This window comes from Notechis scutatus, chromosome 5, assembly GCF_049901735.1.
Source record: "Notechis scutatus isolate UNSWTSFEM ecotype Mainland chromosome 5, rNotScu1.2, whole genome shotgun sequence".
NCBI lineage: Eukaryota > Metazoa > Chordata > Lepidosauria > Squamata > Elapidae > Notechis > Notechis scutatus.
The window spans coordinates 11,605,248-11,620,522 of NC_142013.1; the positions used below are offsets into that span (position 1 = coordinate 11,605,248).

At 39.3% G+C, this 15,275-nt stretch overlaps 1 protein-coding gene across 9 annotated transcripts in view; it reads left to right on the forward strand.

Annotated features, from left to right (window-relative positions):
* The window catches only part of FAT3 (FAT atypical cadherin 3), a 564,342-nt gene that overhangs the window by 379,887 nt on the left and 169,180 nt on the right, over positions 1-15,275 (forward strand). For all 9 annotated transcript variants that reach the window (XR_015749710.1, XM_087966122.1, XM_087966121.1 and 6 more), the window contains exon 5: positions 14,345-14,659. Coding sequence is in view for 8 of the 9 variants with exons in the window: in XM_087966122.1 (XP_087822248.1) it covers positions 14,345-14,659 (315 nt within the window). In the remaining variant the exon portion in view is untranslated. The remainder of the gene's footprint in view (positions 1-14,344; positions 14,660-15,275) is intronic.

The window sequence follows — 15,275 nt, forward strand, 5'->3', positions numbered from 1 at the left end:
ATTTATAATTTTTTTTCTTCCAACAAGTGCAGGTTCCACTTTTTTCAAATGTTGATCCATCCATTGATCTCAATTGTAACAAGAATTGATGCAATGGAATAAATTCCAAAAACTGAATTCCCTTTCCCGGTTGTCAGCTTTTTACTACATTTTACTAAACTTTATATTCTACAAGGTATACTGAGTACATTTACCTATGTTAAGAGCTGCTAGGATATTCAAAACTTCTCATTAGTGTTAACTAAGAAAGACTTGAGTGTCAGATGAGATACAAGCCCACAGGTACAACTAGAGTCTCCATATTAAATTCAATTTTGTATCAGATTTGTTTTTTTAAACAGAAGGTTATTGTAAGGATCAAGCCTTCATGCATGAAGCCTATTTTCTAATGAGAAGTTTTGAGAGTAGCAGCCGTATCTAGTCAGTAAGCCATGGATGATTTGTTAAATGGGGATGGATTTCTTACTGACTAGATAAGGCTGTAATTTTTCACTTTAACACGCATTTCACACTGTACTAATTATTGTGATTGAGACTCGTATAGTGACTTTATTTGAATAATGATCTGTAGTTTTAAAATGTTAGAAAGGTCATCAAATACAAAGAATAAAATTAGCAATGTTCTGGTAGTTTATACTTGGGTTTACTTCATCTTATGTGCTTATAACTTTCCTTTATATTTAGTCTAAGCTTTTTTTTTTCTTTTTTTTTCTTTTACAAAGATAATCCCCCCATCTGTGTGTGTGTGTGTGTGTGTAAGTAATACAGTACTACCATCTGAAAGCAGCCTATATTCATGCTATTGTTAATATTGTACATTCACTACCCACTTTTCATCTGGCTTTTAGTTAAACCAGAATTTCTTTTCTTACAACCTCTTGGAAATAAGAACATAAGAAGAATCAGATCAGAATATATGGAATTTGCATTACGATTCCACATATGACCTTCCGGTGGCTTACAGGAAACTCCAGGTAGAGTGCAAACAAAGAAATCACCAATGTCCCCCATTTTGATCCCCAATATCTGGTGACTTATTTATTTAGCCTGGGGCAGTGGTACAGTTAGCCAGGAAGCCGCAGTGTCATTACAAAGTAGTTATTTGGCGGCTGAAGAGTGCTAGTCTGTTTAGTTCACACTTGCGTGTTATCCACTGTGCGCCACGGGAGGGTGGGGTGAATTAGCTTTACAGCAGAAGCTAGTTCTACAGAGTCATCCACTGCCTTCTCTCGCCACCGATGTACATAGTCGGGCGTCACATCCAGGCAGGGGTCCGACCGTCTGCATGAAATAATGCCCCCTTTCCCACCAAAGTGGTACTTATTTACTACTTGGTATAGCATGCTTTTGGTGTGCTAGATGGGCAGAAGCTGAGGCAAGTGACAGGAGCTCACTCCACCATGTGATTCTAGGTCTCAAACCACTGGCACAAAAACCATCTCCACCCCTTTAAGCCACTTGAGCTATTGCACCTCACAACATGGGGTTCTAGGAACAGATACAAAAAGCCTGGATCCATTAGACACCAATTTTACCATAAATCATAAGCCATTGCATCCCTGTTCCAAATCTTACGTTGTGAAAAGCACAAATGTTTTTAAATTATTATTTTTCTACACTAACTATGCATGCTAATTCATTGCAAACACCGAGAATGCTTTTATTTGTTTTTTAGAAATTTTCTTGAATTGAGTGTCTTGTTTTATGAGCCGAGTTGTTAATAAAAGGGAGAAGACGAGAGGATTCAACTCAAATCTACATCTCTCTCTGGAAAGCATCCTCCAGGGATCAGGGTGGCTCCCATCCTCCAGTTCTTCTTGTAAAACCTAGCTTTGTTCCCTGCCTGGAGGTACAGCGGTTATTTAGCTTTAATCATTCTTCCTCTCCGTTTTCAAGAGGAGCTTATTTGGTTTTGCTTATCTCACCTGTGTGTTGTAGCACCATTATTTTCTAGCTCATGTATTTCCAGTTTTTCCCCTATGCTAGAGATTTATTTCACAATCAGTATAACCAAATAAACACGTTCTTCTTTAGCTGCAATTATATTACAAATCCCTCTTTTTGAACACCAGGGGAAAAAAGTTTATTCTAACAATATACAATGGTTCACGAGCACATAACGTATTTTCTAGTCCGTGACATTTCAGATCTCATTATTCCTAACCTGTCTGCCCTTTCCCACATGATACCCATCATTATTTTTCTATATATCACTATTTCACCACATTGAAAGGAAGACAGAAATACAAAAAATACCAATGCTAGAGATCAAGAAGCAGCTCCCACTGAATTCAACCGCTGTTAGAAGGGTTGTGACTTAGAGGTCCAGCTGGGAGGTAAAGTTAGAAGGAAGAGATGACCTGGTTCTCTCTGAAGGCCATTCCATACTTCTAGATTCAATCACTATCTCTCAGCCTAGCCAACATCCCAGATTTCTTTTGAATGTGTCATGGGAAGAAGATGTCTCATTATGTCAACCTGAATTTCATAGGTGCACAAATGAAACTTGGGATAAGTAAATAAGTTCTGCCCAAAGGAAGAATTGCAGAAGGTATACAAAAAAAAAAAACACCTCATAAATGTCAGCTTGAAAAGTTGTGGATTACCTCCCTTGTTAATATTAGACAAACTTTTGAAATATGAGTTTGTTGTATGGGTAGTTCTCAACGTTCAACAGTTTGTTTAGTGATTGTTTGAAGTTAACAATAACCATATTGAAAAAAGTAACTGCTTTCAGACTTACAACCGTTGCAGCGTTCCCATGGTCATATGATCAAAATTCAAAAGCTTGGCAACTGACTCATATTTATGACGGTTGCAGCGTCCCGGGGTCATGTGTGATCATCTTTTGCAATCTTCTGACAAGCAAAGTCAATAACTTAATGACCTTGTTACTAACTTAACAACAGCAGTGATTTACTTAACAATTGCGACAGGAAAGGTTGTATAATGGGGCAGAATTCATTTAACAAATGTCTCACTTAAGAACAGAAATTTTGGGCTCAATTAGGGCCGTGCATCGAGGAACACCTGTATCACATGTCCTATAATGGAACAAAGCAGGATATAAATGCCATTAATAATAAGGAATGTAATAGAATTGACAGCAGACTTCGTACAAAGATAAATGTTTAGATGAATTTGGAGCAGCCTGACTGTATAGACTATTTTAATTCGTGCTACGGTTTCATTCAACAGCTTTATGTGAACTTGAATTATAAAACAACTTGTGCTTAAATCTATCAAACTGAGTAAATGCACTTAAATTTTCAAAATGGAGCCACAATTAAAGACAGATTCTCAAATCCTTGGACATTTGGTTAAATGTTTGCCAGCCTGCATCATACCACCCTCTTAACAAATATGCAGAAAATAGAAAGGGAGATAAAAATCCACGGTTTTTTTTAATGTACGAACTAGTAACTGTCTTTCCTCATGCAAGACAAGCTGCAATAAGATCCCCTCTCCGCTTCTCTAGATGTCACCCCGACAGCTTACAAAAGAGACAATTAGAATTCTGTAGCAATCATTGCAATTTTTTAAAAAACGTTGAAGGAAAGGTGTTTAGTTCCCGCTGGCTGGGGAGATTGGAATCAAGCAAGTTGCGTGAATAGAAAATAAATGGCGGACCAGGCCTGTGAAAAGATGGTAATGTGATGAGCTTTGTAGCCGGAGCTTTTCTCTCAGCAGGCATGAGGATTCTAAGAGGAGTGAGAATGCGAGATACTTTATCCCCTGAAGTGAGCAGACAAGAGGTTTTTGAAGAACTATTATCCACCAAAGTAGAGTCAGTCCGAGTTAGAGAGGAATGTCTCCCTCATATCAATACTTGAAATAAAGCATTCCAGAACTATAGTCGTTGTGAAAAGCATGGAAAGCTGTCAAAAAAGCAGAGAGAATGTTCCAGAAATAAAGGAACTCTTGAAGTGATGACAGTTGAACACAAAATATTTCTCGGACATCATAGGAAGCTGGGTTATGTCACATCGGATCACCTGTCCATCTAGCTCACGGATGCTCATATTTGGGACATTTGTCTAAACTTTCCTTTTTTCTAGCAATCTCCATTTTACAAGGGATCTCCATTCCATTTTTATTTTTTTTAGTTTCCAAAAACCATGTGAAAATATAGCATCAAAAGTGTGAGTCCCAACTGTTTTGGGACTTATAGACAACAACTGAATTTTTGGGGGATGTTTTACAGATACTATAGAAAATGCAAATCTGAATTTAGTATGCAATATTTTCTGTCCTTGGAATGGAATATAGCAGGATAACTGCCATTAATAATAAGGAATGTAATAGAATCGACAGCAGTTTCACACACAGATGAAAGTTTAGATAAATTTGAAGCATCCTGATTAAATAAGAATATTTTAATTTGTGCTACAGTTTCGTTCAGCAGCTTTATTTTGAACTTGAATTATAAAATAACTGTGGCATATTCCTTGTTTATTTTTGCCATACTATATCCTTCAAATTATTCAATGTTGTCGGCCTTTAAAGATATGGTCACCTCAGTTTTCTCTTGGTTAGAGACATGAGAACAGCAAGAAATGTCCTTATCAATTTTAAAAAAAACCTTCTTTTGTGTGCTCGTGTATATAGACAGAATGGATCCAGGATGGATGGGTAGATAGTCTGTATGAAAGTTTATGGAGGATGTAGGGCTAATTGAAAATCCTCACCTGAAAAGCTTTGGGAATTGACTTCCTGTAAAAGTCATTTAAATTTACAGACGTTCCCGGTGGTACAAAAGGCCTTGTGATCTTTTATAGGTTTTGCTTTTCATTAAAAAGAAAAGTCTGCTCAGCTAATAGTTTTGCCAGATCGCATGCTGGTCAGGATGCCAGTAGCTGCCCACTCAGGGAGGGGATTGTTGAAATATTAAACGTGGCAGAATGTTTATGGAGATTCTCAATCATCCAGGCCATGGTTGTCCCAAAGATGCTTTTCCAAAAGGCAACTTGACTTTCTTGGGTGGGGAAATGTGTAGAGACTCATTATACTGTAATAGCAGCCTAGATCAATGGTGGACAATCTGCAGACTTCCACATAGAATAACAGAGTTGGAAGGGACCTTGGAGGTCTTCTAGTCCAACCCCCTACTTAGGCAGGAAACCCTATAGCATTTCAGACAAATGGTTATTCAATCTCTTCTTTAAAACTTCCAATGTTGGAGCATTTACAACTTCTGGAAGGAAATTGTCCATTGATTAATTGTTCTAACTGTCAGGAAATTTCTCCTTAGTTCTAAGTTGCTTCTCTCCTTGATTAGTTTCCACCCATTGCTTCTTGTCCTGCCCTCAGGTGCTTTGGAGAATAGCTTGACCCCCTCTTCTTTGTGGCAGCCCCTGAATGTTCCTAAATGTCATGCCAATCCTCAACTTGGTGCTTTCCAGAAATGATCTGACTCCATTTTAGTGGGAATTCTGGAATTCTAGACCCAGCATGTTTGAAAGCATCAAGTTGCAGAAAATAGTCTGAAATACTCTTATGTTAATTCTTAAGACTTTTCCCAACCCTTGTTTGATAGTTCTATATATATCTTATTAGACAAGGGTCATCACTCACATATTGGCTAGAAAGAGAAAAAATTAGCAATGGAATTATAACCTTTCTTTCATTTTATTTTTCCAGTAAATAAATAAGTCTTTTGTGGTTTGGGAGAAGCTGAACCCTAACCTCACCCAATCACTAGCCCCTGTTTTTGAATCTCCTATGTGTGTCTCCTATTTCCTAAGATTCATTCATCAGTAGACCATTGAATTATGGAAGTACATTTTTCGTCTTTTAATTTTTTTTCTTAAAAAATAAAAAATAAAATTCAAAAATATGAAAAAAAAAATCCAACTCTAATCCATGGGTTTCACTGCCTTGCATCTTGTCATTGTGAGCCTTACAAGATATACTAGGCTTAGAAACCTAGTCTTGTAATAGTTGTACTCAGAGAATCTTGAATGTCTGAATGTGCTTTCCCTTCCCTCACTATATCTTTATGTGAGTGAGAGAGGGTCTTGTTTCCTCAAGTTGTTTTCTTGGCCTGGACTCAAACCCTGCTGATCTGATTATTACCTCGGGAGTAGCTCTTCATCCTATCCTCCAAGGCCGCCTTCCCTTTGACTTGTAGACCATCCTCAACCACTGATTAAAAAGCAGGAAATCAAAAATTCTTCATCCCTGATATTGAGAGAAAAACTGAAATGTTGTTGCTTCCCTTTTCTGGCACAGATACATTTTTTTTAAAAAAAGAAGAAGACACCTTCCTAAACTATTACTGTGTAAATTTTTATTTCGTTTGACCTTGAGTTGAGCAACATGGAATACACCCAAGTTTGGAAATGGAAACCAAGCTCAAGAAACTTATCTCTTGATAAGCACCGTGCATTATAATGATCCTTATATACGCACATATGGACACAAATATTACACCTCATCATGCTTCCTGCAGTGATACACATTTTGCAATTAATGAACTGTCAGATTCCAAGTCCTTAAAAAGAAATATGTTAGACTTTCTGTGTACACTAAAAGCATAATATTCCTTGGTCTGTTGATTCATTGGCATGAACACTCCTACCCTATCAGAAATTTATCAAATTTTTAAAAAAATGCTACCTTCTGTTTTTGGCTCGGGCAGAATCCTTCAGCTTAATCTCTAGTCTTTTATATGCAGAGGACGTGTTTGTAGGAAATTCTCACCTGCAAATTAAAAAGATAATTTTTTTCTACCTCAATTAAATCTAGACCAGATAAGTTTTGTTTTGGTTTTTAAAAAATAAATAGCATCTCTTTCTCTCGGTATGCATAATAAACTTTGGCAAATACTTAATAAAGTTCACTTTATTTTAACGTTATTAATAATGTTTATTTAATAAAGTATCAGTACATAATAAATTTTGGCAAATAGCCAGTTTGGTATTGTTCTGACCCAGCCCTCCAAACACAACAAGCCCTCTGAAGTTAACTCAAAAGATTCCTTTAATTAGGAGTTCCGGCAGCCCCGGGAAAAAAGTTTCTTTCTCACTGCAGGATAACAAGTCCTGCCGGCCGGAAAATGAATAGCTGTCTGCCACATCTATTTATCTCCACCCCCTGCCTTTTATCCCCAGAGCTGGTGGGGTGGGCTTCGCTAGCAATGGTCGCTCTTCCTTCCCAAGGATCAGCCCATGGATTCCACTCCTCTCCTCTGCCTTCTGTTCATCCGCAGATCAGGCACTGGACCCAGCTGTTCCTCCTCTTCCTCATCAGCCCCCTCCAGATTTGGGGGGTGTTGACTCTCCATCTGAGGGCTGATGGACAGCTCAGGCTCCGCCCCCCCCCTCTGACAGCTCCACTCCCTCTTCCTGCTTAGAGCTCTCAAGTTGCCATGATGCTGACCCAGACTCCCATCAGCTGCTGGAGGGGCCGGCAGCCGACAGGCCACAACAGGTATAGCGGTTAAAGCACTGGCCTAGGAACATGTGAGTTCTAGTCCTGCCTTTAGCATGAAAACTGCTTGGGGACTTTCAGCCAAACACTATGAGTTCTAGTTCCACTTTAAGCATAAAAGCCAGCTGGGTGACTTTGGGTCTATGACCAGGACATGGTGAGTTCTTGTCCCATCTTAGGCATAAAAGCCAACTGGGTGTCTTTGGGTCTATGACCAGGAGACTGTGAGTTCTAGTTTCGTCTTAGGCATGAAAGCTGACTGGGTGACTTTGGGCCAATCACTCTCTCTCAGCCCACACACAAACCAGCAAACACAACTCAGTTGTGTTGGGGTTGGGGGGAAATAGGAGTTGTGGTTGGGGGGGAAATAGGAGGAGGGTGTACTAAAGAGGAGGAGGAAAAAGTCTATTTATAAAAAATAATGAAAGCAAGATAAAAATCAAAATACTCAAGAAGTAGTATTATCCGTGGTTTCTCCTGTTTCATGTTCGAATTTTGCACCTTCACAGATCAGAATGAAAAAGTTAGAAGGGTTTTTGTGGCCACCGCCTTCAACTCTGTAGTCAGTTCAAGAATCTAAACTTAAGCATCCTGGACAGTTGGCTGTCTAGCTTTGGTTTGAGCACATCCCGTAAAGAAGAGACCACGCTGATTGTTAATTTATTCCACTTCCAAAGCCCTAAAATGAATGGCTTTCACTTTTAGGAAACGTTGCCTAATATTCATCTGAATCCTTCCTGTTAGTTAGATTTATTATTTCATGTCATGAACTCCTGTGCAAAAGGGACAAGTTCTTATCTTATCTGAGACATAATTTCAGATATTTGAAAACCGTGGTCATTTTCCATTTTCTCTTCTGGAAGCTCAGTTCCTCCTATCTCCTTTTACAAGAGTTATTTTTTTAGTTCCTTGGTCATCTTCATTGACTTTCCCTGGGTTTGTTCCCATCTCCGTTTCTTTCTTAAACTGTTGTGTCTGAAACTGGACATTGTACTTTAACTGGGTTTCGAACAAAGGAGAATTGGGTAGAACTATTACTTTCCACGATTCAAAAATTCTCCAGGATTTACCCAATTCTTGGCAGGACTCCTGCCTTCTATGAATACCATGGCATCATTGTGACAGGTTTTGGCTGGCAAAACACAACTGCATTCAGATCGACACATGAGAACCCAAGAACTCCTGCTAAGTAGTTTATATTGTAGAAAAGTCATAAAGCCATAATGAAAGAATTCAAACAATTGAAGTGTTTAAGTACAAAACCTATGTTGCTAAGCTATTCAGTTTCTCTCTTTTTTTTCCTTTTGGCCAGCCTATATAAGACACCACTTGGCCTCCACTTATGCAATGGGGGAGGTCCTGTTTCCATCTGGACCTTGTTAAAAAGAAAGTCTGATGGGTTATCAGATTGTTATTCACTGACCCTGTGAGAATTTACTCTCACAGATCAATGCTAAACCACCTCAGTTCATTTTTGGGTGCCATAACACAAAGACCTTAACGTATTTCTTCTTTTTCCTTCGTCCATTTGCCTTAAAATATGTGCTTGCTTTCCATTATCTGATTTATTAATTAATTGCTGAGCTTCTCAGCTGGAAAGCTTGACAGCCCGGGTTTGAGACCCAAGAGCCACACAACGAGGTGAGCTCCCAATATTTGTCTTGGCTCTTGCCCACCTAGTAGTTCAAAAGCATGCAGGTGCAAGTAGATAAATAGGTACCACTTCAGTGGGAAAGTAACAGCATTCCATTCACTTCGGCATATAGTCATGCTGGCACCTGGCCACCGAAGTGTCTTCAGGCAACTCTGGCTCTCTTGGCTAAGAAATGGAGATAATCATCACTTCCTAGAGTCAGACATGACTGGACAAGGGGAAACTTTATTTTACCTTTAATCATTCAGTTTTGGTCTCCCCATCAAAAAGGTTTGAATAAGGTCTTGCTGTTCCATTTCTTTGTAAGCTTTTCGGTCTTGGCCTTTCTGCTTTAATGGCTCCATTCTGTAAATGCCAGCACCAGGAAGCAAAATTCCTTTCTTGAATGGGCATAATCTTTGCTTTTTCTCTTGTCTAAAGGTATATCTCTTAAAAACACTTCCAAGACTCTCCTAAATTGGTGGCATACATCTTACAGATACAGACTCTGAAGCTATTATAGGTCCTTTGTCATCTTCGAAAGCTTTGTGGGAATTCTCGTGTCTTCTCAAGTGCCTTTAGGTTCCAAGCCTCCGATGGGAAATCTGCAACGAGTATCAAGGGAAATCACTCAGTGGTGTGCTGCTAAATGTTTAAGAACTGGCACAGCCAGCTCCATTGCTACTATCATGTCACTCATTGTAGAACAGCTGATTGGTGTGCCAGACATCAAGGGTCATCTCTGCTGTCAACTGGCTTGCAAAATTCCTGAAAATCTAACAATTGGCTCTTGCAAGCTGGGGCAGGCCAGCTCCAGAAAACAGCAGAAGTCACTTAATAGCCTTCTAAAAGGCCTATCTAAGGAAGGCATAAAGAGATAAATACCATAATCTCTCTACTACCAACTCTGCCCCTTGTGAGTCCTTCTCCACACTAGTTGTTGCCTTCTGTGGTATCATTGGTTCCATGTTGCTCAGTTGACTGATGTGGACCATCCTGTATCATTTGGGTCAGTTCCTTTTGTTTGATGTCAGGAACCTCAACATTATTTCTTTAGTCCACTTGGTGTACTAGTCTCAGCAACAGAGATATCCAATAGAAGCTAAGCCTGATCATACATGGGAGATGAAGAGGAAGAGGAAGAGGAGGAAGAAGAAGAAGAAGAAGAAGAAGAAGAAGAAGAAGAAGAAGAAGAAGAAGAAGAAGAAGAAGAAGAAGAAGAAGAAGAAGAAGAAGAAGAAGAAGAAGAAGAAGAAGAAGAAGAAGAAGAAGAAGAAGAAGAAGAAGAAGAAGAAGAAGAAAGACTCATTCAGTTGGGTCCAACTCTTGGCGATTCTATGGGCAGGTGCCTCCACATCTTCCAATCTTCGGTTACTTCTTTGAGTTGTTCTGTACTCTGACTATGTCACCTTTGATGGTGTCTAACCACCATATTCTTTGATGTCTTTCTTTTCTCTTATCACTAAGTCTCCCAAACATAATTGCTTTTACCAGTGAATTCCATCACGTGACATGCCCAAAGTAAGTAAGATGCAGTGTCATGATTTTATGGGATACAAGGAGAGATTATCATTTCTCCAAAACTTACAAAATTCCAAAGAGCAATTAGAAAACTCCAGTTATCAATTAGTAATCAGTTTTCTTTTTTCCCTACTGTCTTCATACATGAGAACTCAACACAGTATTTCACATATTTGGAAAAGTTCCCTGTAATTACACTTGGGGCCTGACAAACCATTAATTGTAAAATTGCTTTTCAGCTTTCATGACCTACATTACATGACATACATTAATCAAAACAGAAAACGAAAGAAAAGGGAGAAAAATAATGGGTATAGACCAGAACAAATAATTTGAATAGAGCTGAGTAAGTTCAGAGAGCTGAATAAGTTAAATTAATAACTGAGCTGCAGCTTAACGTGGAATTGCTGATCATTTCACTGTGGATGGAAATAAATAATGCAAGATGAGGAAAGAAATAATAAATCCATATATTTTTCAACGTTTTTCTTTCTTATTTCAACCAAACGCGATAATCATTACAGAGGAGAGGCAGGTATGGATTTTTACTAGCTTGAAAGTAGCTTAGGTTCTGCTTTTGCAAAAAGCTGCTAATATACCAATTCCCACAATGACGGTGTTTGACGGTTGCAAGTCAAGCTCTCTTCTATTTTGTTCTGTCTAACTCTGTTGACCTCCCATTTCATATTGATTGTTTTGTGGTTAACTGCTCTGTTGTTTTATTTAGTCACTACTTCCCACTTGTTTTCTATTCACTCTTGTAAAAAAAAAAATGAAACTGATAATTCTGAATCATCACAAAACTTAAGAGAGACACAGAGAACATCTTTAGACATATATTCATTTTGACTGATCCCAGAGATTTGAGGAAGCTTGCTCCCTAACTTTGCAAAGCAGAATGACCACTTCACCTAAATGGCCACCACTGAAAGTCTGCTTCAGTGGTGGGATTCAAATTTTTTTACTACTGTTTCTGTGGCCGTGGCTTGGTGGGCGTGGCAGGGGAAGGATACTGTAAAATCCCCATTCCCTCCCCGCCCCACTAACCTGCTTTCCAGCTCCGTTTTCCTGTGCAAAGCAACAAAAGGACTCAGCAGATCAGCTGGGACTTGGGAGGCAGAGAATAGATGGGGGTGAAGCCAGTCAGAGGTGGTATTTGGTGGTTCTCCAAACTACTCAAAATTTCCACTACTGGTTCTCCAGAACTGGTCAGAACCTGCTGAATACCACCTCTGGCTCTGCTTGGCTTCAGCATTATTAGACTTCTGGAAGAAATTAAAAACAAGAGTTTTTCTGGAGGGCTTTGGGGACTGAAATCCTATTTGTTTTGGGGAAATTTAATGCCTTTATAAGAGGTTATAAGAGGTTTATAAGAAGTTATTGCACTATTATCGTGCTTTGTTGATTTATTGGGAGTCACTGAGAATCTGTGCAGGCTATAAATGTAATGAATAAAGTCTTGGGGTTTGTTTGTTTTTGAGTGACTATATCAGGATTTCTTAACCTTGGTGACTTTAAGACCTGTGGACTTCAACTTCCAGAATTCCCCAGCCAGCATGCATGTATTTTAATTTTATTTTTGGTCCATGACTCGACATTTAAACAAATAAAGTCATGAACAATGACCTTGTTGGCAAGGCTCACATATCTGGTTTGGGGTATGTGAAACTCCCAACCCAATCACTGTATACCCCCTCTCCCATTATTAGAGATGGTTAATTTTAACCCCGAAGGGTTCCAGGTTAGTTTGGGGCTAACCTAATTTCTCTCCCCTTCCCACTGTCAACTGTGCAGTACAAACTATAGAACATGCCCGTATTGGGATCCATCCTGAATTTTCTCTTGCTGATAGAATCAAGACTGCTGTGAAAGCTTCTGCTTTTCAGCTCTGTCCATGGTTTTTACTTGAAGGTGTTGGGCATGATGTCCTCAAAAATCATTATATCATAGCTTGGGTGGGAAAATTCTGGACCATTTATTGTTGTTGTCCAAAACTTTGATTAATACCTTTTTTAAGTATCAAAAGGGGAAAAAAGAGACAAGAGAACAAGATTTATACATTTACCAACTCTTGTCAAAAGGACACACGGTTATTTGGAATACAGGACATACATTCAGTTTCACAGCTACTAAGATTGTCGGCTGAGCAGGTACAAAAGTAGCCAGAGAAATGATTGAAGCCTGGGAAACGGGCCTCTTGTCAGTCAACAGGAGTGCTGAATTACCATCAGCCTATGAAATACGTAGGAGCCGAAGGCTTGGCAGCACAAGGAAATGGCAGCCAATCGCCAGCCAACAACACACCAGTCAGCCTCTAGGAAGACACCACCTAAACACAACTCACAGAACAGCCCAAAGCACATATTCCGGTAGAGAGAAATTCCCTGAAGATGGGGTCCAGCATGAGTTTGAAAGCTTGGAAGAATAAATATATCTGGTCCCGGTGACCAAACCAATTCGATCTTGGAAACTATATAGTTAACTGTTATTTCCTTATGCAAGTTCCAGAAAGACTTAAGCGAAAGTGAGATATCATTATTTTAAGAGGGACATTGACAACTGTAAACTGTGAACGCTCCCTGTCCTGCCACTCCACATCTCCATTAATTTATTCCCTTCTTGCTTTTCCACAAAATAAAACCGATTAAACCTCCTAGGTGGGTACTTTTTTTACCGGGATATTATTTCCATTCAGGGAAATCTACAAAGCAAGCCTACATTCCCTTAAAGAATAATAATTAAAATGTTATTTCACAGCTTATTGTAGTCTCCGAGTGGTTTGCTGTAATAACCTACCACCAAAATTAATAAAACATATTAAAATAACAGTTGAAAATTAAGTTCTAAGTCAACCTTAAAAGCTGTTTTGGGGGAAAGGTGTCTTTAAAACCTTTTTGAATGCTAGTGAAGGGACCAGTTTCACTCAGGGAGTAAATTCTAGAGAAAGGAATAAATATAGAAAAAGTTCAGCTATCTTAAGAAAGCGTTGAACTGTATTGGGCAGCAAACATTTGATTCATCCCTTGCAGCCTAATACATGGTACAAGTAATCCTCAACTTACAACCATTGGTTTAGGGAACATTCAAAGTTACAACTTTGACTTTGTAACATGACCATTTTTCACACGTGTGACTGTTGCAGCATCTCCAGGGTCATGTGATCAAAATTCAGACACTTGGCAACAGGCATGTATTTAGGACAGTTGTAGTGATCACCTTTTGGGGCCTTCTGACAAGCAAAACCAGATTCACTTAACAACCGTGTTACTAACTTAACTGCAGTGATCCGCTTAGGAACTGTGGCAAGGAAGGTCGTATCCTCAGATTGGAACCGTTAGGCTTTGAGTTCAGATTTCTCCACTTTGGGGGCTCAAAGCTTTCGTCTCAAATTCCAAACAGGACGTTTGAGGCGGTTCACTGTGTTTGTTCATATTTCAGTGGGTGTGGTGGCCTAGAGGTGGAGCTGTCGCCTCACAATCAGAAGACTGGGAGTTTGATCCTAGGTAGAGGCAGATATTTCTCTCTCTGGGCACAGTGAGAATATATCTGTTGAATATAACTCTGCATTGGCGACAGGAAGGGCAATGAGCCAGTAAAACACTCAGCTCTCCATTCAGTTGCCCAGACTCCACCCCACAAGGGATTATGGGGTCATTAAAAGTAAATGATGACTGTTTTGTTCGTATTTATTTGTATTTTTTACTAGCTTTGTGTACTTCTAACTTTTTTTTTTTGCTATTGTAACTCTTTCCTCTTCAGGTCACAGTAACGGATGGAGGGGTGTCTCCCAAGCAGTCTACGGTATGGCTGGTGGTCCAGGTTTTGGATGAAAACGATAACAAGCCTCAGTTCCCAGAGAAAGTCTATCAGGTCAAGTTGCCCGAAAGGGACCGAAAGAAGAGAGGGGAGCCCATATACCGAGCCTTTGCCTTCGACAAGGATGAAGGCCCCAACGCAGAGATTTCCTACAGCATTGTGGATGGAAACGAAGACGCCAAGTTCTTCATTGACCCCAAGACTGGAATGGTTTCTTCGCGAAAGCAGTTCACTGCGGGCAACTATGATATCTTAACGGTAAGACTTCAGTGGTGGAATAAGCCCTTCTTTGATTTAAGAGCAGGTTTTACTGTTTTTAAGTGGCTTTAACAAGAAATCTTCGACTTACGACTGGCCACATAACAACAACAAATTACGATGGGCCTAGGACAAACATTTCACAGCCCATAAAGCACTTCTAGTCATCGTCTTAAAATATCATGACCCCCCCCACACACACACACAACCACATATATATTATACAAACACACATACTTATATATAATCCTCAATTTACAACTGATCACTTAACATGAAATTAGGATGGGCCTAGAGCAAATGTTTTACAATCCATAAAACGCTTCTGACCATCTTAAAATATCATGCTTCACACACACAAACACACACACACAGTCCTCAACTTATGACAGGTCACTTAAACAACAACTAATGAGGATGGGCCTATAATGAATGTTTTACAGCCCATAAAGCACTTCTTAAAATGTGAGCTCATATACCCACACACATGCACGTATATATTATACATACATACATATATTGCCTACATATATATATTGTGTTCATTTCAATTGACACATCTTTCCAATTAGCTGCGCATTTCCTGGTTATGTGACTACAATTTGTGGATTATTAT